This window comes from Columba livia, chromosome 20, assembly GCF_036013475.1.
Source record: "Columba livia isolate bColLiv1 breed racing homer chromosome 20, bColLiv1.pat.W.v2, whole genome shotgun sequence".
NCBI classification, from domain to species: Eukaryota; Metazoa; Chordata; class Aves; order Columbiformes; family Columbidae; genus Columba; species Columba livia.
Genome location: NC_088621.1, coordinates 3116247 through 3142000, shown reverse-complemented (window position 1 = coordinate 3142000; position 25754 = coordinate 3116247). Strand labels below are relative to the sequence as shown.

General features: G+C 45.4%; 1 protein-coding gene across 2 annotated transcripts in view; it reads left to right on the top strand.

Annotated features, from left to right (window-relative positions):
- Positions 1–25754, top strand: part of VPS53 (VPS53 subunit of GARP complex) — a 60176-nt gene that overhangs the window by 22087 nt on the left and 12335 nt on the right. For both annotated transcript variants that reach the window (XM_065036298.1, XM_065036299.1), the window contains exons 8-17: positions 3057–3135; positions 4048–4191; positions 5303–5445; positions 6370–6511; positions 7951–8052; positions 10717–10811; positions 15067–15309; positions 16756–16903; positions 17790–17872; positions 21356–21434. In XM_065036298.1, coding sequence (XP_064892370.1) covers positions 3057–3135; positions 4048–4191; positions 5303–5445; positions 6370–6511; positions 7951–8052; positions 10717–10811; positions 15067–15309; positions 16756–16903; positions 17790–17872; positions 21356–21434 — 1258 coding nt within the window. The remainder of the gene's footprint in view (positions 1–3056; positions 3136–4047; positions 4192–5302; positions 5446–6369; positions 6512–7950; positions 8053–10716; positions 10812–15066; positions 15310–16755; positions 16904–17789; positions 17873–21355; positions 21435–25754) is intronic.

The window sequence follows — 25754 nt, the reverse complement described above, 5'->3', positions numbered from 1 at the left end:
GTCGTGAAAGCTTAGCAGATAGTGGAAAAAAGCCTGGAAAGTATTTAGGAGAAAGATGATTACAAGTTTGCCACAGAAAAACAGGCTTGCTCAGCCTCTTTTTATCTCAGCAAGCTGCCAGGCGTAGTTTAAGATTTCTAGTAGCTTTGGCTGAAGGAATTGTGGTTTCTAGTGATTTAATGTCATTTGAAACATAACAGTGGGTTTTCTTGGGTTGTTGTTTTTAAAGGCGGGGGAAACAGAGAACAAAAGCCACTAATAATAAAACAAAAGTCAGAGGAACAGAAATGGCTAATGCGTGGGTCGGCAGCGGTTTGGCACACACGAGCAGCCCCAGGACGAGGCAGCTCCTGCTGCGGCGGCGCTGGTGGCTGCTGCCACCCCAGGGAGGGATAACGCTCATCAAATCCACCTGAGAAGAGGTCCCACATCTGGTATCAGAGGTCCCACATCTCAGAGATCCCACATCTGGTCTCAGAGGCCCCACATCTGGTCTCAGAGGTCCCACATCTGGTCTCAGAGATCCCACATCTGGTCTCAGAGATCCCACATCTCAGAGATCCCAAATCCACATCTCAGAGATCCCACATCTCAGAGATCCCAAATCTGGTATCAGAGGTCCCACATCTGGTATCAGAGATCCCACATCTCAGAGATCCCACATCTCAGAGATCCCAAATCCATATCTCAGAGATCCCACATCTCAGAGATCCCAAATCTGGTATCAGAGGTCCCACATCTCAGAGATCCCACATCTGGTATCAGAGATCCCACATCTGGTATCAGAGATCCCACATCTGGTATCAGACGTCCCACATCTGGTATCAGAGATCCCACATCTGGTATCAGAGGTCCCACATCTCAGAGTTCCCAAATCTGCTATCAGATCCCCAGTGCGTTATCAGCCCAGAGCGCCCGAGGCTGCTGAGCCTTAGCAGGTTAATTCACTTTCCATGAGTGGTTAAACACACTCTGTACATGTGCAGAATTGGTCCTTCAGGAGTGAATCCAGCCACAGGTTGAGGCTTTTACCGCTGCGTTTTCCACCCCGTGAGGATTATTCTGAATTATCGCGGGGCTCACAGCTTTCCACAGGGAGCGAAGTGTCTGTGTTCTCTGCCTAAAGTGATCGCCCTCTGAAGAGCTGGCACAAAGGTTTCCATGTTTCTGGATGGGTTCTTATGTAAAGAGCGATAGTTCGTGGGAGGGCAGTGAGGCTCCTTGTCATTGCTCACACCTACCTAAACATTCGGCTACTCTGATGCCTATTCCCTATCCATATCTTACAAAATATAAAGAAAAGGCTAAATCTCATTCTCCTGGTTTGCTTTTGAGAAATTTTAAAGCAGGACATATTTTTTTTTAAATATATATTTTAACATGCCAGTTCAGCGAGGCATTCCTGCAAGTTTCTTGAATTAAGGATATGAGAATCCCCGTTAAGACTGTCCTTAAGTACTTTTCTGAATCAGAGCCTAAACCAACAAAGCCCGCGGACGGGGCTTATAACTGCCTGACAGTGCCTGTGTTAAATTTGTTTAGTCTTTAGGAATCCAGCTGCCTCCCTGTGCCGTGCAGCTGTTGTCGAACGGGAAGGTCCCCGTAGCTGGTTGTAAGGAAAGAAAAACCACAGCTAACACATCCAGTTTATACAAACTCATTCATTTCTGTGACTCCTAATACTAAAGGCTTCTTGTTTCTCCATTATTTAAAAGATACAAATTTTCAGTCCATGTTTAGTGTCTTTTGTTCTTCTCTGCTTCCTAAGTTTGGAAGGGTTTGGTTCTGTGGTGGCTTCTCACATGAATTACTAGTGTTTATGCAATTTAGGCAGGATTATACCTGTAGTTGTGGCTGCGGGGCTGAGTTCCTCCTTATTGCTTAAATTTCCCACTCTTATTTCAACATCTAGTGAATCCCTTTTGTTTTACAGTTCTGAAGGTGTTAACTGGGGATCTGTTACACCTGGAGGGGTAGAGGAGTTTCTAAACATTCCTGTGAAGCAAAGAGCCTAAGTTAGAATTAAGTTTGACATTGCAGGCAGGAAGCTTTTCCAGCAAAATCCCCATCAATAAATCCTGGATAAGGCAGCTCATACATCCAGTTAAATCACAGATATAAAGTTATATTTCAACCGTCACTTTTAAAGGACTAGAATTTGCATTTGGCACCGTTAAAGATCATTCCTTGATAAGGTGGAGGAGTCTTAAACCAAAAAAAAAAGTCCAAATTCTTCTCCTCACAGTCTGAACAAACATTTTCAGAAAGTAAATGTAGCCACTCTTTGTAACAAATCAATCTAATGGAAAAATCCACTGCTTTGAATGATCATTTTAGACCTTAAGGCATTTCCAGTATAATAAAAAGTGATGGAAGAATTCAAGGGCTGCAGTGGGGTTTAAGTGCTGAACTGTTTGTTTTGGCTCTTTCTAGCACGTGTAGGCATTTCCATTTCCCTAAAAGTACCAATTAAGCCATATTGACTTTTATTTCTGGAAATTGGAAGCTTTATTCTCTCAGCTAAATAAAGAGCAAGATTGTGGTTTGTTCAAAACTTTTTCACCCATTTCGTACCTTCGCTCTTTTATGCTTCTTAAGACGTGGAGGATTTATGGGGTAAAACCGCTGCCAGCACCATTCACGTGGATGCGTTTTAAAGTAGGTCAGTGCACCTGGAGCCGCGAAAGGTTCGCGGTGGAGATTGAGGCATCGTGGAGCTTTTTCCATGTCAGAAACATACTCTTGTTGAAATGCGATCAACATGTGTAAAGATCAATTGATCACGTTGGCATTAAAGGAACCTTGCTGATCTCTCAGCTGATTAACTGGCCCTTACTCACACACTAAATTGCAGCGAGGACGGTTCTGCTGGAGCTCAGGCTGTAGAGCTGGAGTTGTCATCCCGGTGTGGTTCAGGGAGCAAACGCTCTCCCAGTTTTCACATACAGACCTTCTTATTTTGGAGATTTTTCTTTAAAACCCTTGTGTAGCTGTGAGTGTTTCAATCTTTGTAGTAAAGTTTGCAGCCGTGAAACAAGTCGTTGTCCCCTCCACAGGGTGAAGGCGGCGCAGAATGAGCTGGGCCAGCAGATCCTGGCTGACTTCGAGGAAGCTTTTCCTACTCAAGGTACAAAGGTAAAGTTCTCACTTCCCCTCTTCCTCTCATTTAAAAGTGTTGCTGAAAACCATTCAATATAATTCTCGTCGCGTTGAATCCCATTTTACTTATAGCTTGGATCTCTCTCTGTTTCAGGAGTTGTCTTAGAAAGCAAATGAGTCTTTCAGACTGAAGGGCTAAGGCACCAAATGTGCTTCCCCAAAATTATGCATCCAGACATTTGCGAACAGTTTTGGGGGAGGTGTGAATTTGAATTTATTTTAAAGCCAATACTAGTTCTGTCTTCCAAAGTACCAGCTCTGCTGGTTTCTTCATCAAACTAACAAGTTTAGGAATGAGAGAACTATTTGGAGAACAGATCTTTGATGAAGGGCAAATCTGTGTCCACGTGAAGTAGCATCAAAAGAGCATTTTTTAAAAACTTTTCTGAATTTTCTGCCTTCTCCACTAACGTCATGAAGTGCACAAAACAGACCAACAGATGCTACTTCAAGTGTAGCAAACTGATCATCTCTAGGCTGCTTTTTTCCCCATTAAAATGACCTTCAGGTTTGCAAACAAGGGTTTTGCTTGTCCCACTTGTCAGCTGCTTCTCTTTACTGTTCTTCGGAATATCTGCACTGATGAAAAGCTTTGTAAGAAGTGATGGGACAGCAGTTCTTCCTGTAGACGGAGCAGCTGCCCTTCTGCAGTGAGGAGCTTCTTGACTCTTGAGCTTCAGAAGAGTTTTACAGCCAGTGGAATGGAGGCTGCTCAGTTTTCATCCAACAGAAGATAAAGAATTGATGATAAAGAGTAGCAGCAGAAGCATCAAAAAAGAGAAGAATGATGGGAAAGGATAAAAACAAGAAAACCTGGATGCAGTACAATTTACAATCACCGGTTCAGCTATTTAACCTTAAATCATTTGTTCCTGTTTATTTCAACAGAGGCCTGGTGGACCCAGCAATGTCCTACGTGATGCGTGTCTGGTCGCCAACGTCCTGGATCCCAGAATCAAACAGGAAATCATCAAGAAATTTATTAAACAACACCTCTCGGAGTACCTGGTCCTTTTCCAGGAAAACCAAGATGTAAGGGAAGCTTGGCAAGCGACATTTGGATGTTGCACTTTGCTCCGTTGGTGTTCGTGAAGTTCACGTTTCCCCGGGTTCCTGTGGTGAAGCGTTTCTGAGCCGGTGGCTCTCGGGTGTGACGTGGCCCGAGGAGCTGGGAGGCAACGTCCCCTCCGCCAGGGTGATTTCCTCCCCAGCTCTGCACATGTTTTCCCCTCCTATCATAAATATATACATTCGAGGGAGATATATATTTTCTACCTTGTAAAGGGTTGAAAGATCAGACTCTGAAAATTGCAGACCCCAAAACATTTAAAAACAGCACCACCTCCCATCAAACAAACCAAAAAATATACCCAAAATGCATGAGAAGGCGGGGAGGGATTTCCAGGAAGTGGATTAATCTTTGTAGTTAATTTATAAACTTCCTGTCTTGATGCTAACAGTTCTTTTAAAATTTACTATAATCATCTTGGACTTGAGCAAAAAAAAACCCAATAACCAAACAAAACCCACTTTGGATCAAAGTGTATTTCGGCGATTTTGAAATTTTGACATTTTGTGACAGGAGAAAAAGGCTAAAATGCTTCATTTTAAATAGCATTTTTTCATCAAAGATTTTTGGTTTAATCTTTTTACGTAATGATGATAAACACTAATATTAGGGGGGGGAAAAATCACATCCTGCTCAGGTTGTATCAATTCTTGTAGAAGTTTGCAAGTCCACAGTCCCCAGAGTGTGAAAACCAGCGGAACGTGAGAACCCAGGAATTCCTGTGTTCTCATCCCACTGTTAACTCTGATTTCTCTGTCTGCAAAACAAGGAGGGTGGGAAGAAATAAATTATTATTGAGTTTTCAATAGTACCCCCATGATTTAGGAGTCCTGCAATCCTCATTTTCAACAGAACTTGCTCTCTTAATTGGCACAAGATGGTGTTTGCAGTCTGGCATGTGTTTAAGCGCTTTGAAGAACGACTGTTAGCATTCAAAGTATTATTAATAGTGGTCAAGTTGGCTTTGATCGATCGCCCGAGCCGCTCCGCGGAACTGCGGCAGCGCCGTTAAGCAGCCAGGCTGAATGTGAGCAGCTGCCGTTGTTAAGGATGCTGTTCTCTGTCTTCTTTCAGGTGGCGTGGCTGGATAAGATCGACAGGCGCTACGCTTGGATCAAGCGTCAGCTGGTGGACTACGAGGAGAAGTATGGGCGCATGTTCCCGCAGGAGTGGTGCATGACGGAGCGCATCGCCGTGGAGTTCTGCCACGTCACCAGGTGAGCGTTTTAAACACAACAGGTTGGCTTGTCTGCCGCCTGATTGATCGTATATCCATTTGTCCATAGACAAACATCTGTGTAGCATTGTCTGTGATTAAAAGCGAGTGGAGGGTGAGTGCCATGAGGATGGAGCCAGGCTCTTCTCGGTGGCAAACAATGATAGGACAAGGGGTAATGGGATCAAGCTGGAACACAAGAGGTTCCACTGAAATTTGAGAAGAAACTTCTTCTCAGTGAGGGTGACAGACACTGGCCCAGGCTGCCCAGGGGGGTTGTGGAGTCTCCTGTGCAGACATTCAAAACCCGCCTGGACATGTTCCTGTGCGACCTCACCCAGGTGTTCCTGCTCCAGCAGGGGGATTGGACTAGATGATCTTTTGAGGTCCCTTCCAATCCCAAACATACTGTGATACTGTGAGAGCGCGGACCCTGAGAAGTGTCACTGAAACGGCAAGTGCTGTTTGTTGAGAGAGTGAGGTGATGTGGACAGTTTTCAGTGTAACAGAGGTAAAAATCAGTCGTATTAGAAGCTGAGTGAAGTAGCGTGAGCTGACCACGCTGTGGCTGCCTCTCCCCGAGCTCTTTGCCAGCCAGAGACGGGACCAGCTGTGTCCCAGTAGCACCATCGCCTTTGTTCTGGGACCCCAACAGGGACACTGCGCTTCCTGAGCTTTGGTGCTGCGGGGTACGCTGGGTGTCAGGAGATGGGGTCCTGTTACCCACAAAGCTGTAAACATCTGTGGTTTTGTTCAAAGTGTGATCCAAGCAATTTTATGCCAGAGAGCATCTTAGGAATTAGCTTGAATTTTGTGGTGAAAAAGTCACTAGGGAATAGACTGAACTACAAAGTTAGGTTTCAGATCTTTCTATTTATCGAAAACCACATCTCTTTTTTTTCTGTTTTCACCCTCTCTCTTTCAGGACAGAGCTCGCTAAGATAATGCGCACAAGAGCAAAGGAGATTGAGGTGAAATTGCTTTTGTTTGCAATTCAAAGGACAACCAACTTTGAAGGACTTCTAGCTAAACGCTTCTCAGGTTGCACCCTCGCCGATGGGACAGCGGTAAGGGGATTTCTAAAGAGCAACTCCTTAGTCCACAGCTGCTTCGGGGGGAAGAAGCTCCCTCTCACAGTGGCTGTGGCAATGGGAAGTGGCAGGTTAGACCAGGCTCAGTGGGTTGTAATTGGGAACGTGATTCTTGATCTTGCAGACTATGATAAAGAAGATGGCATAAAGCTCAAAAAACTGCACTGTTTATGTGCTTTTTTGGTTCTCCTGGGCGCTGTGCTGTTTGCAACTGTTTGCTATGGAGAACCACAATGTAATTATGGCATGGTGACTGCATTATAATATTTGTTCTCTGCATGTCGATGACACATTATAACTAAAAGTCCCTTCTTCTCTTCATTTCCAGTTACCACACATTCACCACACGGTACCAGCTCTCAATGCCACACTGTCTGCTGGGTTAGTCTTATTTTCAGGGGCATTGGTAGCTTCTACTTTTCAGTGTCTCATTTGGTAGATCATAAAGGCAGAGCCAAGAGAAACAGCTCAGTGAGTATCTGGGCTTTTCCTGCCTGCAGTCTCAGCCAAAAGCTCTGCCAGCCAAGTGTCCTGGGAGCACAGAGTCCACGTGTGGCTCAGAAGCCACTGGTTTGAGGTTGGCTTCTCTGTCCAGCTGGTGTCTTCAAGCCTTCTTGGATGTGCTAATTCAGCCTACCAGGCAATCCTGCTGAAGCTGTTTGTAATTTACTGCGGATCAGTAGGTGCCGCTAATTAAAAAGAAGAGTCCTGTAAGGTTTTCCTCCTGGCTGAATTTAGATCTCTCAAGGATATGGCTTTATTTTTTTGACAAATTTCATACGAAATTTGCAGCTTTAATTAAATTGGCTTCGCTGGGTTGTTATCCCTTTGGAGAAGGTAGGTACAGAAATTGTTATCACTGAGAAAAACAGAAGGGGAACGCGTGGCTTGAAATGAAAGAAAATCCTCTTTGTCCCCCTTTGTGAGCTGCCTAGAGGCTACGGCACTCTGGATGTCACCATCTGACCTGTTTTGTATACAAAATGAAGGCCATAATTATAAATAGCTGTCTGGGGAGCGCACAGCGGGGACGAGTAGTGATGCAGGATCCACTGCAGCAGCAGTTTTGGGATCTGCTGTCGCGGGTCCTCCTGGCAGAGACCGCCTGCTTTGGCATGTGCGGTTTGAGAGAGTGGAAATCCAGCACTGGTCAAAACACACTTTCTAGGGACAATTCAGGGGGGTGGGTGGTTGTGTGTGCAAGAGGAGGGGGCTGTAAGAGGGTGCTGAAGATGAAGGGTGCTGGTGGAGTGATGGAGAGGGAGCCAGACCCCATGGTCATGTGCTCTGGTCTTTTTGGAGAGGCACAGCCGCTGCGGTCACCTCCATGCTTGAAGGGCTTAGTAAAGCAAAACTGTGTGTGAGAGGGGTCAAAGCAGACCATTCTCTGAGGAGATTCCTCTTTTTTTTAACAGAAGAAACCAGAAGTGCCACCTCCCTCCACCAACCCATTTCTGGAGGATGAAACTGGGACAGAGACAGATGAGATTGTGATTGAGAAAAGTGATACGGACAAAGTAAGTCTTTGAAGTTCTCCAGTTGTCAGGGGGGCAGTCTCTGTGTCAAAATCTCTGGTGGTGCCTAAGCTTTTCCCATCACATTGATTTGAAAGGTTTGTTTTTCACAGCAATTAATTTAGTGCAGTTTTGATCCTTCGTGCAGCATACAGGCTCCCAGTACGACCATGGTTTGTTCTGGCTCACTTCCCTGAAACCAAAGCAATCTTTATTTCAGTTAATAATGTGGAGACAACCCTGCCACGTGAGAGTGAGTTGGATTCTGTTCTAACCCGTGCAGCAACAGCTCAAAAGTAACTACAGGATTTCTGTCAAAGAAAGATGAACTAGCATAGTTGGGTTTTCAGACCCCAGGAGAAGCTCCCACTGCAAGGAGTTGCAATTTGTATTTTGCTTTGTCAGCCAAACAAACAAAGTCTGGAATCACCAGGCAACTCATTGAACTTCCAAGTGTCAGTTGCAGATTTTCACTCCTAATATATTACTTCTGGGATTTTTTTATCTCTATAGCGTTTTTCAATCCAGTACCTCTGCAAAGCAGGCAACACCTCACTGCTTGTAAAAGCACTGGTTTCCAAAGCCCTCTGCAAACATTAAAGGACTGAATAGCAAAAGCAATTGTTTTAATTGGCACCAGTATCAAAGCCTGTAAGCCCCGTATTTTTTGCTCACCAGACAGACGTTTTCTAAGTGCTCGCTTGCGCGTTGCTCAGGGCAGGTACCCTCTTTGTTCGGGGAGTTCACAGCCCTGTCAATGGGCCACTTACAGGCAGTACTGATGGGTGACCAGGGCCCCAGGACCCACTCCTGTCTGTGTTTTTGGGGTGGTAGCTGTTCACCAGCACAGCTGGGTGCAGCACATCCCCTCCAGATTTGCACACAAGCAGGGCAGCTCCCCTCTCCTGGGCGGGAAAGGTTGAAGATGAAGAGTTTTGAGTAAAGCTCTTCCGAGACACAAGTCCTGCGAATTTGAGACACTTGGGAGTGTAAGAGGGAGCACAAGAGTTGGGGGAAGGGGGATCCATGTTAAAAAAGAACCTCTTTTAGTGATCCTAACAGTTCATTTTAATCTGTTTACTTTGGATAGTAATGAAAGGAAACTGGGCCAGCTGCAGGCCTCCTTACTGTGACAACAGTAACCTTTTATTATTTCCATCAAACTCGAGGAGGAAATAGCTTAAACATCTGCAGCTTTTGGACAGGATTGCACACTCAAAAATATAGCTTCACTGCTACTGTTAAAAGATTTAGTATTCACTCCACCAGACATGCTGGGAGCAGCACGGTGCAAAGACACACAGAAAACCAGTCCTGCAGTAGGAGTTGGCTTTTCCAGCCTGGTAAATCATAAACATCATGAATCTGCAACCTTTGCCATCCTGGGGACTTGGCGACCGGTGGGTTTCTGTAATTCCCACCTATTGTTTTCCTCCCGACTCCAGTGAGCAGAGGGGCTGGGGCACCGGGCAGTGGCTCTGTCCCAAAGCTGTAAAAACATACATTCTCCAGCCATGCTGTTGTGAGAAGGTTAATGAAGACAGTCTCATAGAGGTGGTCTGCTCTCCATAAACCCACTTGCTCATTTTTGGCTTGCATGTGTCTTTGAGTCTTAATTATTTCTGAGAAGCGCTTCCCTTGTCATTCTTCGCTATTTCTGCAAGTGAATTCGCGCCACCTCCTCTGTCGTTTAGGAGAGCGTGTCCTTTAGGCTCTCTTGTTTTGCTTTTCTTATTCTAAAAAAGAAATTGAGCTGGAAAAGTTCATCTCCTCGTTGCCTGGGAGCTGCTCCTGGCTTTTTGCGGAGAGGCGGGAATTCCATTGCCGATCACCGCAGCCCGCTTTGCAGGCTTCGCAGTGAAAAATTGCCAGTTTGCCAGGAAACAACAAGAAAAATTGTCTATCAGTGAAAATAAAATCTAGCTGAAAATGAGCCTAAAGGCCCTGCCCAACCTGGTAGTTAAACGTGCACAAATTAAAGCATGTGAGTAGTCCCGGTGGCTTCAGTGTGATGTGTTTGGCCTCTGTGTAGAGCGCAGCACTAAAGTAAAATGAGAGTAAACCGGATGACTCCCCAATGGCATATGTGCTTAATGCTCTAAATGTGATTTTAAAATAGAAGTCTTTGCATCCTCAGAAACTTGTTTCACAGTGAAAGCAGTCCTGTAATGTTGCCTGTATAATTCCAGTTCCTCCGGTAATTTTGTTCTGTTTATCTAATAGAATTTGTCCAGATGAAATCTGGAACTTTGAGTTATTAATGTTCTAAAATGTAGGGATTTCTTCAATGCTGCTTCCAAATAACTGCTGCATTTCATTTCAGAGGTGGCTAGTGGAGTCTTGTTAGTGTTCAAAGGGTGCAGCAAAGTTTTATTTCCCAGCTGCATTAAGATTGTTCTACTGAAATCTGTTATCATGCAGCAGGCTTCTCTTTAATGATAAGAATATTTTACAAGTGAAAAGATATTTCCTTGGAATAGTAACAGCTTCGTAAGAGCAAGGGGAGGCTTGGACACACTGGGGCTGTGTATACTGTTCATTACATACTGTCCATGATTTGACAGTAGATTTATGTGTTGTAGTATTTCTAAAGAGTTAGATCTTTCTGGGCTGTTAGTTAATATTTCTCCTAGGTCTTAAACCAACACTCTGAATGTTTCCTTACAGCCAAAGAAGCCAAAGGTCCCTGACAATCCTTTCCATGGCATTGTTTCCAAGTGCTTTGAGCCTCACCTTTATGTGTATATCGAGTCCCAGGACAAGTGAGTAACCAGCACGCTCTTTTGGGTTTGTTTTTGAGTGCGTATTGCAGTTGGATTGAACTAGAGTCTGTACTCAAGCTGCAGAAAATGAATTTATTGCGAGTGTGTTTTCTGGTCTCAGCAGGAGCAGTATTTGTGGTTCGAGAAGGAACGAGCAGGGCCTTTTCTTGGGCAGAAATGAGCGTCCGGAGCGCTGTGGGTGCCGGGTTGTCTGTAATTGCGACGGCCGGCAGGAGCGGTGCCCGTTGCTGTTCTGCGGAAGAGGCTTTAGTGCTTCTGAAATTGCTTCTGTTCCCTCTGCAATTCCCGCTGCAGACAAATGCTTTTCTTTCGTCTCATGTCTTCCACAAATAGCAGGTTTGCTTTTTCTGTAAAATACACATGTGGCTTCGTGGCAGAGGAGTTTGAAGATTTGCTTTGTAGAAATAAGTTATTTGAGATCCTTAGATGAAAGCGGCTGTAGATGAGCTGGCAGTAAGATAACATTATCATCGCTCACAGATTGGGCTTTAATCCGCAGAACCCTTCTTCATCTTCCTCTTTGACTTGCAGCAAAATAACTGGAATGAAAGGAGCTTTCAGCTTAGAGCTCTGAGAAGTTTTGAGAGCTATCACCTTAGTTTTCTTGTGCACCTCAATTCACATCATGGTTTAAATAACAACTGCAGAGCCAGTGGGGAAAGGGCATAGTTGGAAAAGGTTTACTATGGTCTTTTAGTGCAGGTTAGGGGCTGGAGAGGAGAAAGAGGAGCCAGTTGCATGTAACTCATCTGTCTATGCCCTTCTATTTTCCAAGGACTTACACATGAGAAAATGAATAACCCAAGGCTCGTACTGCCCTGATTTTTCCATCTTGAAAAAGGTTTCCTATGTCGCATCAACATTTTATGCTTAAAAAAAAAAGAAACAATAAAATTAAACCTTGCACAAGGGTCTGTCGTGCTGGCTTTAGGTTCCGCTCTGCAGTATAACAAAGGGAACAGATATTTTCTTTGAGCACTAACTTGTATAAATATTTCTTCCCATCTCACTGGGGGCCGTTTTATTCACCATTTCCGTAATTCTACCCCGCTGTTCTCCTGGCCCTTTCCGTTGATTTCTTTTTGTCCTTTTCTTTTCCAATCTTGAGATGTTTTATATTAGCTTTATAGCCACGGGCTGCAAGGAGTTCAAAGAGAAACTGCCACAGTATTCCCCATGCTGACCCTGCCTGCCAAAAATTGTGCTCCTTCGTTATTTTCCTGTCTTCTTCCTCCTTCGGTTGAACTTTTGGGGAATCTGTTGCTGATGTCTGAAAGTGAGGAGTTGCTTAGGTAATTAATTGTATATTTGGGCTCTGAATAGTGTGTCAGTTTTGTTCGTCATTGCCTCAAGTCTGTGGCAGAAAGCAGCCCGGACCTTTTCTCCTGAAAAATTGTTTCCATACCCATTTAAAGAAGCACATTGCCAAAATTTGCAGCAATTTAAGAGGAGACACCTGAAAGAAAGACTTTGAAGACGCTGCTGTCCGCCCTTAGCTGCGCTGTAAATATCAGATTTCTGAGCAGCGAAGCAGGTTCCATTTCTGCCCCTTTGGGATCGGTGTCTTGAGCTCTTTGTGGTGTGTTGGAGCCGGGTCTGCAGCCCTGGGAGGACGCAGAGCTGTGCTTAAACCTGAGAAAATGCACGTGTGCTTTCAGATGGTTTGGAAAACGGGCTCTTTGTGTCCCTGGAAACTGTCCTACCAGGTGTCTCAGTGCCGTTGTCCTTCCCGTACCCACCAGATACCGACTGTTCACAGCCCGACTTAGCGAGCACCGTGTTCTCCCGTGCTGCTCAGGAGTTGCCTGGTTCCTCTCCTGGTTGCCAGAGATGCAGGAAGAACACTGAGTAGGTTGAGTGAAAGCAAAAAGCAAGAGGAATATAGGAATTAAAGGACTTAAGACCCAGAGTAACATTCCCTTTATATGATTTCATATTTTCTCTTGGTTAGATTTGGAGAGTTCTTGCTCCCAATAAATACACTACGGTTAGGAAATAGCACATCTGTGTTACCAGAGGATCTTCTGTGAGCTTTTTTGTAGAGCCTATATAGAGAAAATGCCCATTTTCTGTAGCTCTCCCACCTTCTTCATGTTTCATCTCCTGCCAAATTCTTTGTGCTCCCGTTGTACCACGCACCGGTTGTAAGAATTCCTGTTGTATTTGGGCCAACTGAGACTGATGTGTAAGTCTGAGTGACATGGACTGAGGTGTTCATTAGTAATATATTAGTTCCATTAGCGCACAATATCCTGCATTTTTGCCTGTATCAGCCCCCTGCTGAAGGAAGAGCAGCCCTTTGACAGGCCGTTTGTCCAGGTTGGGATCAGAACACAGCGCTGCTCTCCCAGCTATTCTGGACAGCTGCGTTTGCTCCCGCATCCCAGTTGACAAGACCTTGGGGAACCAGGAAAATGTAGATACATTTCATTTTGTTCATCCGGGAAAATGTAGATACATTTCGCTTTGCTTTGGAGAAGAGGAGAACATGTGGATAAGCATAAAGATACAAACCCACTGACATTCCTCACCGCGTCTTGAGACGGAGAGAATGCGAAAGAAGGAAAAGCGGCTGGTGAATGCAGCGAAAGCTCCACTTTTTCTCAGATGGAGCAGCGCAGAGGTGGAAACGCAGCTGGTTGATTTGGTGGGACTTTTGATGAGGAACGAGCTGCGGCCACTTTGCTGGAGAAGCCGAAGGGACGTGCAGCACGTGGAGCCCCTGGCAGCAGCGGCTGCTCGGGTCCCGCAGCTCCAGAGGGACGTTTTCCTTCTCTGTGGTCAAACACAATCAATACTTCGGTTCAGCCTTCAATTGCTCGTTCCAGAGTAGAGATTTATCACGTCAGTTGAGCAGCCTGATGTTTTTACAGTTCTTGTAACAAAGCCGAGGAACTGTGCGTATCTGTGGAATCGGAGCTATGTAAAGTGCTCACAGCAGCAAGAAATAAAAGCATGAAAAAAGGGGCTACTTGTCTTTGCAATAGCCTTTGAGCCTAGCCTAAGCCAAGGCTTAAGGTTAAGCCTGGTGATTTAAAGCCCTGATATTGCCAGCACATTTCTGTAGGTGAGTTTGGCGCAGGGGATCATCCAGGGTAGGAGCTCATCCCTTTGCAGCAATCTGTCAGGGAAGAGCCAGGTCACCTTTTCTACTTGTGTTGAGCTGGAATCAGCGGTTTTCTCTTCCACAAGACTAAAATAAATAAAGGGGCAAGTGGAGCCGAGACTGGTGTTAAACAGGAGTGTAAAATCCAGGAACTTCTTGCCTCCTTTTGGCCAGCAGAGTTGCCATTCTGTCATCTGAAATGTCTTTATATTCCTCAAAAGACTTCCTTGTGGAAGTTTGTGTGCATTAGTGTGTCTGGGGGAGGAGGTTTATTGCTGTAATTTAGTTCGTCTGTGCTGAGCTCCAGTGTCGGGAGGGCTGCTCTTGGTTCCTGACACGGATGTGCTGTTTCTGGGGGAGAAGGAGCAGAGGAACACACCGGGATCAAGAGGCTTCTCTGATCCCGTGGTGATGGTTCTGGCCCTCTGCCATGCTGAAAAGCCTTTTTGTCATGATGAAATGGTGGAGTGAAGTTTATTGTTGCCTAAAATCCAAAATATTTGAGTAAGGACCGGGTTATAATGAATCACTTGAGACAACAGGAGGGCTTTTTGTGCTTTTAAAAGGAGTTTGAGTCGGAAGCGCGCTTTGTGCTCACGCTAAATAAAACCTCTTTAAAGGATGTGTGAGGTTCTGCAAAACCAGGTGGCATCCAAATGGGACCAAGAAATGGCCAATTGCAGACACCATTCTGAACACATCCCTTTAAAAGCTGAGTTCCCCGGGCTCTGTGCCGGAGGCTGGTGATTTGGGAAGCCCGACTGTTACATTTGCCGGTGCCAGGAACGAAACTCGAGCGTACGCTTTATGCACTTGCATCAAATGTGCTGAACCCAGCCCTGGCAGGTTTGCGAGCTTTTATGTGCGACTGGAGAACAGATCGAAGCTGCCACTAAAACTCTGGAGTACAAAAGGTCGTTACTCATCGGTCCCATCCGCGTTATTGCGTGAGCTTTGTGCTGAGAGGGTGGAGATAAGAAAAGGCTGGAAAACCCAGCTGTTAAAACCTAAATGCATTTGCTGGTGTGTCACAAGATGGGGCATCTGGTTTGAAGCGTTATTCTCTCTCTTCTCCCCATTTCCTCCTCTAACATACTGAAATATCTTTCTGTTGTTCCTCCACATCAGGAATCTCGGCGAGCTGATCGACAGGTTTGTGGCTGATTTCAAGGCTCAGGGTCCCCCCAAGCCCAACGTGGATGAAGGAGGCGCCGTCCTGCCCAGCTGCGCCGACCTCTTTGTGTACTACAAGAAGTGCATGGTGCAGTGCTCCCAGCTCAGCACCGGCGAGCCCATGATCGCCCTCACCACCATCTTCCAGAAGTACCTTCGGGAATACGCCTGGAAAATTCTCTCTGGAAACCTGCCCAAGTGAGTTTCCCTTCCCAAACGGTCTCAACTGTCTGGCGAGACATCCCAGGGAGGAGCGGATGCTTTGTAAAAATGATTAATAAATACATCCTTGTGGACACTCGTGTTTCACTGTCAAATCAACACAACTGCATTTACTTCACGATTTCCTCAAAAGTTCAAATCATTGCACTGAGAAACAGGGAGAGACCGAATAGACAGTCACAGTATTGTTTTTCTTTTAATGGCCCCTGGCAAATAGCTTCATATTTGGCTTTGATTAGCAGTCAGATTTGCAGTTTCTTGAGGTTCCTTTTGAAACGCCAGCCCAAGTCTCTTCAGAGAGGTCTGGCTTTTAGAATTGCACTTACCCTGCCACTTGGGCAACAAAGTCGTGCTGTCTTAACTCAGCATTATAGGTATCACAATTTACAATCAGGGTGGTTTATCTGTGTGATGCTGAAGTGCTTACTTGTAACTCCCTCTGCTCTGTAACTTCTTCCATATGTATGAATAAAATATGTAGATGTAAATCCAGTGCAAGTAAAGGAAATCATTATGGGTTTACACCAATATGGGTAAGTGTGCAGGCTAAAGGAGCTCCCTGAGATATTGCCAACCTTAGCTACTGATATTTTATATGCTATTTACCATCTCCAGTTTGTTTCCCTGGTAAACCTGGGAGCAGCCGAATGTATTTCTGAAACCAGTAAAATCTTTTACAGATGGAAGGGGAAAGGGTTATATCCAGACAAGTGGAAAGATAAATTTAATGTGCATTCTCCATCAGACCTCAGTTGCATTCTTTATACACATTTTTTTGTGTGCTCCATTTTTCCTGTCCAAGATAAATATCACTGTCCTATTTTTTTTAATGGATTTGGATTATAGAGTTGAGAGGTAGGGAATTTCCTGACTCTAAACTGTTCTGAGTCCTTCTTTGTTGATACACAGCCATTAATCACTTGAAGATGGTGGAAAGAAGCCGTATCTTTTATAATTTACTGTGTCGATATCATCAGTTTTTAAAACAGGTTACCAGAGTTTCAAATGCATGTTGACATCTGTTTAGGGTGGAGAAGATAAATATGACAATGTGCCTGATAGCTACTGAGATTTTTCTGTAATCTTTAATTGGATTTTGAGTAACTGGCGGTGAAGGTGAAGGTAACTGGGGAAAGCTGTTCCACTCGCATCCTGATCCGCCGTGTTGTGAATGAGGGAGTTGTCCTTTGCCTGAAGACTTGACACAGAGTTCTGTTTGTCTTTCTAAAAGATATTCCTCAACAAAAATAGCAGCTGTGGTTTGATGTGGAGTGGCGCTGACCCGTGTTGCACAGCACATTGGACTTTGTGGTCATCAGGGCTTTTTATGGCGTTGAAACCTTGCGGTAGTTCTGCGATGTGTTTGTCTGCACACCCGCCAGCCTTACGGGTTTTGTCTTTTTTATATATTTCTTTTTCCAGGACAACCAGCAGCAGCGGCGGGCTCACCATCACTAGTTTGCTGAAAGAAAAGGAAGGCTCCGAAGTGGCCAAGTTTACTTTAGAAGAGCTCTGCCTCATCTGCAGCATCCTCAGCACCGCCGAGTACTGTTTGGCCACCACCCAGCAGGTGAGCACCCCTGGGGGGCACCCGGCAGCACCCCCCTCTGTCACACGGTGCTGGAGGAGTCAGAAGTACTCAGGTATCCCTGGTGGTGTCTGCTGCACATAGCATCCCGTTGATTATTGAGCTCTGCATTATTAAATCTATATTTCAAAGAAAGAAAAGTATTGATTTTCCTCTTTCTACATGAGAAAAGTCATTTGCTGTAATCCTGCTTTGCAACCTCAGTTTTGGATTCAATCCTTTTGTACTTGTTATGTAATCTGTTTTGGATTGGGGGCCAATTGTTTTTGAAGACTCTTCTCGCTGTCCGTGATCCCTTTTTTATAAAAATAAGAAAACCAGTAATTCAAAATAGGTTTGGGAAAATGCTTGCATGAAATATTGGGGCAAAGTGGAGTGAAGAGAGGCAGTATTGATGCTGATATGGTTTGCAGCCACAATGCTTCTTACATCCAGGTGCTTTCAAAATGCAGTGGGTTAGTAGATGAGCTGCGATGTTTGGCCGTACCAAGGCCTCTCCACCACGAGAACTGGCAATCCTCCTCCTCTGCAGTTTGGGCGCAGACAGGGTGTTGGAAAACATCTTTATTAGCAGGACAGGTGCCACGGTGTTAAGCTGGGACATTAGCATGTCAGACTAGAGTTACACAGATGACCTTGGAGGTGACTCCTCTGAGGACGCGGTGCCGCTGTAGCCTGTCCTGGCAGGTCCGTTTGTCTGGGGTGTCCAACAAGGAGAGACATCCACCATTCACTGCCGGAGTTTTGGATATAGTCTGGGCTTAGATTAGGTTTTAAGAAGCTGACATTTCCAGGACAGAAGTTTTCAAAAGTGATCATTTCAAATAAGAAATCTGACCTTTCTGTTGCTTGTTTTGTTTCTTAACAGCTGGAAGAGAAACTCAAAGAAAAAGTGGACGCAAGTCTAGTGGAGAGAATCAACCTGACGGGAGAGATGGACACATTCAGCATGTACGTTCAGCAGGTGCATCCTCCCAGAATATCTCAAACATCCCAGTTTGTCAGCCAGATGGTGCTGGAGTAATACAAGCCCAAGATCCCGTGTGGTAGAACCCACCCAGACACGCAGCCGTAGGCACAAGCGTTTCCCTGGTGAAGGAATGGTTGCCCTCTGGCCAGTCCCAGAGCAGCAGGACAGACTTCAGATGTAGTTGTTCCTCATCGTCCTCGCCAAAGTAGCAAAAGCACTGGAAAGGGGAAAGGAAATAGTGAGTTTCCATTTGAAACATCATTTGCATCTTGGCAGCTCAGGGAGGTGGCTGTTACATTTCAAGAAAGGAAGCTATTTCGGTACATTCCTTCCTGCTTTAACTTCCCACTGTTAATCAGCAGCCTTGTCAGTGTGATCAAACCCCATTTCAGATGACATAAAAGACTGATCCAATCTTATATTTGGGGATTATAATTGAGAGAAGATTATGACTCATTAAAATAACTTTTCACGTAACGATGCTAAAAATACTCCCCTCTAACATCCTCTCCTCTCTGCCACTGACAAACAGATTGAATATTCTTTGAGAGGAAAAAAATAATAGTTTTGCCTCACCTCAGACAAACTAAAAGCTTGGCAAAGCTGGGAAAATAGCCCCTATCACCAGCTCTCCTTCTCCCTAAAACTAAGAGTCAGCCCAGGCAGCAGAAAGACCTTTTAGAGACTTCCTTCCTGCGATTCCTCCTCTCTTGCTCCAGTGGGCAGGATCCCGCTGAATCCCCATCCAGGTTTTTCACGTGGTCTCGGGCTCCGTTCCAGGCTGCAGAGACTCCCTTCCTTTAGATATTTCTCAGAGCTGTTTAAGAGCGAATCCTTGACCAAAAGCTGGGGTTGCCGTGTCCACTAAGCCAAAGCAAGCAAGGTAGCTGGGGACTAGAAATAAAATACGCCATATGATGGGTTTTTCCCAAGTCAGGGGTGAGTTCTGTGTTTTCTTGTGGCGTCTCTGGCAGGAGCCACCTGCCCTGTGCCGCTGCTCTGTTTGCACAGTGCCCGTCATGCGAGGTGGTCGATCATAGGAGGCCAATATGACATGTTTCAGGAATTGTTTACATGTATAGTTCACGTCTGCCTTTTTGGACAGCTTTAAAGTTAAACTGACAGGCCTGATGTATCTTGTAACAAAGGCTTTTTAATTGACTTTCAGTCTGTTCCAGGATAGTGCTTTGTCCAGCCTTCTGTCAGTGTAAGTCAGAGCTATAAACCTCTCTGGCGTTTGCTCATTCAACATCAAACAAGTTGTTTCTTCTGGGATTTGATGTCTTGTTAAGCAAGGTCATAAAGAAAGTGATAAAACGTTGCTGCTGAAGCCTGGAAAGTGCTGCTTCCTTCACAGAAAGGAGGTGCAGAACCACCCCAGTGTATATAAAGGGGGTTTACCCTTGGGGTGGTGAAGCATTTTCCTTGGGAAATGTGGAAAAGATAATGAGCTCTTCTTGAAGCTCAACATGTGGAAAGATTTGTTGTGTAAATCCAGAAATCCACGGTTCCCACACCCCTCGCCCTATTGATCTGTAGTGAGATTATGGGCAGCGTTCAGAGACCCCCTGAAGGCCTGAAGTCTTGAGTTTACTATAGTAAGAACTTACTATACTACAGCTTTACTACTGCTTCCCAATCCATCGGCTTCTGTGTGTCTGTCAGAGATTGCGTGGGGATTCATTAACAGCCACTGAATTCCTGTTCTGTGCTGCCCAAGGCGAAGGTTGGAAGTGGCTTCTAACAGCACCAGGATCCAACCCTCCTGCATGTCACGGTGCTTTGTGTTTGCAACACACTTCTTGCTGCACCATTACCCATCTACAGCAGGTATTTACTTGAAAACACAGACAAATAGGTTTCTCTCCCTATTTGCAGTTTTGTGGCTTTCAGGCGAGAGCCCGTAGTTGGTGACGCAGCTTGGGACAGACTCCTGACGTGCGCAGACTGGTGATGAAATCACTTGCTTTCCCCTGTGAGTGTTGTGTTTCATTTTGGTGCTGAACCACAGCTCTTTGCTACGAGTCGCTGCCAGCCGTGCAGCAGTCAGCTGTGCCCAGGGGACAGTGGTTTCGGTCCGGCTCCCTTGGCATCGCTCAAGCTGGTGGAATCCCCCAAGGGAGTAAATCCCATAGCGCCCAGCAGAAGCACCAGCAGAAACAATCACAGGCTTTTTTTTTATCCTATTGCAAGTTCCAGATCATGTAACTTGGAGCCAGTGGTCACTTCATCTCCCGTATTAATTTTTCCAACTGATTTTGGATGAGTTTGCCGTTACAAACAAATTATTGCTCTGAAGGAACAGTCTTTACTTGGCATCCTGTGCCAGTCTTTGTGTGCTGTAGGAAAGGGAACAGCCAACTTCTGCGGCTTGTGGTAAAGAACAACACCCAGACGCCAGCAGCGGTTGTACTGTATCTCAATGAGGATGCTTAAAAATATTTTAAATAGTGAATTCCAGAGTTGTACCCAGAACTGCACAAAGAAGACGAGGGGGAGGAAAGTTGGTTTGAGGAAGCGCTGGTCACATTTCGTACAGGTCTGTGATTCCCATCTGCGCTCCCATCACGAGAAGAGCAAAAGGAAAATCCAGTTCTTACATACCTAATCCTGAAGTTGTAAACAGGCATGTGTGGCAGATTTAAAGTTTACACTGGTTTTTTAAACTGTACTTACTTAGTGAAATGGTCACTTATTGCTTCTAGCAGAAGAGGTCTGCAATGCGGGTGCTGGGTTACATGCCCCTGAGGGTGGGCTGAGCGTCTCGGCTGCTGGTTTAGGATCGGTTGCACCTTTGTGCATGTTGTAATATGGTGGCATCAAATACATCTCTAAGCAATATCATGCTGTTTAAAACAGGAGGAGGAAGGGAAATGTGTTTGCCTAATTTGGCCTTTAGCCTGGTGTGTGTGTCTGTGAAACCCCAGCGATGGATGGCGGCAATCCTAGACATAGTGTAAATAAGACATCTGCCTAATCTGCTCGAACGGGAGACACGTTCAGAACTCACACAGATGTGCTTTGTAAAATCCTCTTCGCAAGTTTCTGTAAGTGGAGAGATGATAAAATGTTAGTTTTATGCAGACTGGATTAAATTTGAAGCCAAGTCCCGCTCTGGGCTCCGTACTCAGGGGGTTTTCCTCTTTCTGGTGTGTGGGTGGGGGGTTACCCCGTCTGACACCCTTGATCTCCAGCTCCTTCGATGTGTCAGCACAGAGAAAAGTCAACTATAAAAATGTCGTCTCCACACCAAAGCTGTTTGTGCAGCTCCCTGATGAACAAACAGCGTGCAGAACTTCCCGGGTTCTGTTCCGTACGAGTTTTATCGGTGTGCATTCACAGCACAACGCTACTGTCACCTTGGAGGTGATTTTCCTGCTCTCACAGTCAAACCCGCCGGTTCTGGTGCTGTGTTGCTGAGCACTCGTCTCAAACTCCTGCTTGATTTTGGTTTTCTTTTGCAGTGTGATCTCCAACAGCATCCAGCTGTTAGTGCAGGACCTGGACGCGGCCTGCGACCCTGCCCTGACCGCCATGAGCAAGGTAGGGGATGGATTTGCTTTGGGAACGGGGACTCTTGTTTGCTTTGATCGCTTGATTTCACTATTGACCTGTCCTTTTATGCTGCCTGGAGACTTACCCATGTATTGATTTCTTGTTTTTTAGAGCAGCAATTGCTGTGTTTATAAATATATCCTTCACTCTAAAACCTCTTATTATTCAGATTAGAGCTTTCAGTCTTCTGCAGCGCAGTGAAACACACAGACAATTAAATACTTTCTGTAAGTACATAAGGCTTTCTCTTTCCCTTCCTAATGCTACTGAGAGCCTTTAAAATTGGGAAAACTTTTGTTAGTGTGAAATTTCAAATGCATCTTCTGGTTTGCTATCCTCTTTGTGTTCTTTTTGATTTTACTAGCCTGCTTGTTTGTGGTTGTTAAATGGAGGTACTCAAAGGGGAATGTGGAACTGAGATTGAGCCCCGTTGCTTCTGTGATCCTCTCAGGGACATATGGAGCCGTTCCTAGAGAGGCCCATGCGATTAGTGCTTAAGGATTTTGTTGCAGTTACACTGCTGGCTTTTATACGTTTGAAATGCAGAGCGGGGTTTTCTTGCCAAAGTATTGTGAAAACCCAGACTGCTTTAGGCAGAGGTGAAGACAACAAAAGTGGATTGAACTTTTTTTTTTTTTAATTAGAAATATTAAACAGAGAGCTCCATTTTTGTAGGATCAACACACTGTCTCGCTGCCATGAATTTTAATAGCTTTCTGCTTTATGATGTATTCCAGCTGTAGCCAGCCCCGCCACCCCCAGCTAATATTGGAAGTGGAATGCAGCTGGTAATAAAGCTTGTACGTGTTCCAAAGGAAAAGAGGATTTCATTTTCCCCAGTAAAATGACACGGTTAGGAAGGGCTCGGCGCTTCAGGTGGTGTGTGTGCTGTGTCGGTCCCTCAGATCTCAACCTACGCGGCGCAGCAGTAGTTGAATCACTTCGCTCTGACTGTTTATACCCAAGTAAACCACAACCTTGAGAAGGCAGCAGCTGGTAGGCCATTTATTTTTGTCTTTGGAGCACTGGTAAAATGCAGCACATGTGATGGGGCTGATGATATATAAACAAGTTAAGTGTTATGAAATTAGCTAAATAAATACTTGTCACTCGTGCACACATTCCTCTATTTGCATCAGACAGAGTTGCTTTTATGTGATTTTTACTAGACCTGGGTTTGGTGCAAGGTTTTTTTTCCTTCACCCTCCTCCTCCTTTTCCCTCAAGGCTGGGTTATTCTCACAGTTGAATAAGAAATGCATATAATTACTTAAAAGCAGAATTAATATTTGGAATATGTAAAATTTCAGTCTGTATTAAAGGAGAGAAGACTGTGTGGCAGATCCATTCCAGTTTTCCTGTACTGGGAAGGCACGTCCCTGCTCCATTAGGGCTCTTCCTTTGTTTAGCTTCTTTTCATTTACTTCATTCTAGTGTCCTCCAAGATTGAACGTTCCCAGTCCTTTGGATTCTGGAGCTTTTTTTCCCTTGCAAAAATGTTCAGTAACTACAGAGGTAAATTAAGAAATACTTAAAGCTCTAAATCCACTTTGGCTGCAGGCCACTTTGAGAGATTTAACACAGAAAATGGCATCATGGAAATTGCTCTCAGCTGGGAATGGTGCTCAGTTTCCCCGATTCTTTACCTTGTGTGTTCTGGAAGAAATGGAAAATGACAAGAAGGCCCCATATTACCCAATTTGGAGGCAGTAATCTTTCCTCAGACTCTACAGCAGGTGTAGAATGCTGAGACGTGGCTGTAGATGGGGAGCTGGGATGTGGGGTGGGAGAGGAATTTGCCCTAAACCCCTGTTGTCATATTCTGGATAACAAAGTGCTGTGAATGTGTTGTAGTGATCTGTAGCGGGCACTTAAATTGCCTGATGTGCTTTATTTTTAATTGCTGGGATGAGGGAACCGCTCATCTACATGGGATGTTTTTGTCCCAATTAAGTTTATGGATTGCGCTGGATAAGGTTTGATTTACTGCTGAATTAAGCATCGATTTATATGCAAAACTGTGCTTGTAAGTGGGGCTGGGGGACGTTTTAGTGACTCATGTCGATCACTTGCTGGTTTTTTATATTTTGCTAAAACATTCTGGCACAGCTGCAATTTCCTCACAACTCAGTGGACAACAGCGAGCGCTTAAAGACGGAACTCTAATAATCACTTCAGTACATACTAGAAGAGCCCTGAGAGCAGAGCAATCAGAGCTGCCAGCTGCTAATTAACAGTCAGCGTGAGGGTGTTTTAACCATGGCACAAGGTGCGGTCGGTGATGGCGCAAACCAGAACTCGTATCGGAAAACAAGGGTGGTGGTTTCAGAAGCTGCAGCACCCGCCGGTTCCCCTTCCCTCCCACCTCCTGCCCGAGCACACGAGGTCGAGGGAGGAGATGCTGGTTTTGGATGCTCCCCATGCCCAGTCTGGAACCAGTAACGACCCCGGCAATGGGGTAAGACTGGGCATGGGGAGACTCAGAGATCGATTAATCCTCCATTAAATCACAAAGCAACTCCTGTTGCTGGAGACCCATATCAGTGCTGGATGCGGAAAAGGGACCTGCTGGTTCCTTTTTTGGCTTGGCCACCCCCCTCCCAGCTCTCTGGGGACACAGGGACACGTGGGGACCCACAGCTGGGCAGAGCCAGGAGCGCCCTTGAGCCCCCGCCGTGCCCAGAAGGTAACGCAGCCCTTGCGATGTGCAAACCTCCCCAGTCCTGCTCAGGGTTTCTCTCCTCCTCTCCTTTTTAAGAGAACACCCTAAAATCTTGACAATCCTGTTTTTGTTGTGAAAACCAGCTCTGGTCCCGCTGTGTCCCCCGTGTCCTCGTGGGGTGCGGGTGCCTTTTGGCTGTGCCGGGGCACCCTGGGCACAGGGCTTCGCTGCTCCTGCTTCGAGCTCCTTTTCAGCGTGTGTATGTAGTCTGTGTGGATATCCCAAGAAAAACATAGGATGAGGGAAAAAGAGGAATAAATTTAAAATGACAGGAACAAAGCTTTACCAGAAGAGTTGGGCTCGTGTTTCTTTTGATGGCTTTTCAGTATGTGTACTACGTCTTTCATTGCAGCTACTGGTCTTCTTTTTTTTCCTCGGGTGAAACACACCCACATACACACACAAACAGCTATTTTTACTGTTCATGCTTTAAAGGTTCAGTTGTAAAGTATTACTTTTGGAACGAATACCAACAAAATGAAAAAGCTACTGTTTTATTGTTGTTGCAATAACTCATCTCGGCAGTTCCTTCCCACTTTCTGGCCGTTCCTCCCGTATGGGGATGGTCTGTTTGTTGAGGATCGCGGTCTGTCGAGAAGCGCCAGCCCTGGGGGTGTGCGAGTCCATCAAGGAGACAGGCACAAAGTGTTTTCTTCGGATGCAACAGGTACCACGAGGAGCAGAAAAGCAGTTTTCTCTTGAGCAGTCTTCTATATGAAAGTAAAATGGAATGAAAGCTGTAGAGCAGGCGGTGAGAGCGCTGGCCCTTCCAGCCACCCGGGTATTGCGAGATGAGCAGCTGGGGGTTGGTTGGGTTGGTTTAAATGAGGACAGCTTTGGTAGGACACATGGAGATGCTCTCAGACACTGAGGTTTTGCAGAGAATTTGGCTTTTCTTGCCCATTAAGTCACTCACGCCACGCGTTGTTTGGGTAGAATCGAATCAGCTGTGTTGCAGGGGACAAAGTAGCCGTCATTAAATTAAAACCTTACATGCAAAATCCAGAACTTGAGAAAACAAGTTTGAGGAAAAACACCCCCTTGAGATAAAAAGATCATCTCCTGCATGTGCTCCTTCTCCTGTCCAAATTTCACATCCATTTTCCTCCTGTTTCATCTCCAGCATGAGGAACAGCATCTCCAAACAGCTTGTGGGAGCACATTGCAGAGCGCATGGTCTGTGAACAATAGCAGAGCTCAAGCACTTCTCGGGATGCTCCTGTTCCTCCTCAGACGCTGGTATATACATGGGCGCTTGGCCAGGCCTTACCCAGTTACCTCTTGAGTTTTTCTTCATGTGGCTTATCCCATGTACTCCCTATATTCTGCACATCAGGCTCAGAGAAATTCAAGACAGTCGCACATCTGGCTCCCAGGGGCTATTCGGTTGCGTTTCTGCTGACGGTAAATGAAAGCAAAATGGGAGGTTGAGTAACTCTTCTTGTTTTGTTGGGTTTATGGGGTTTTTTTTTCACATGCGTTTGGGCTGAGCTGAAGTTGGCATCCCAGCTTGTACTGTTTTCAGTGTGAACTATGCTGGTGTAGAGCGCTTTGGATTTTAAGACTGTTTCTACCTCTTCCATCTAT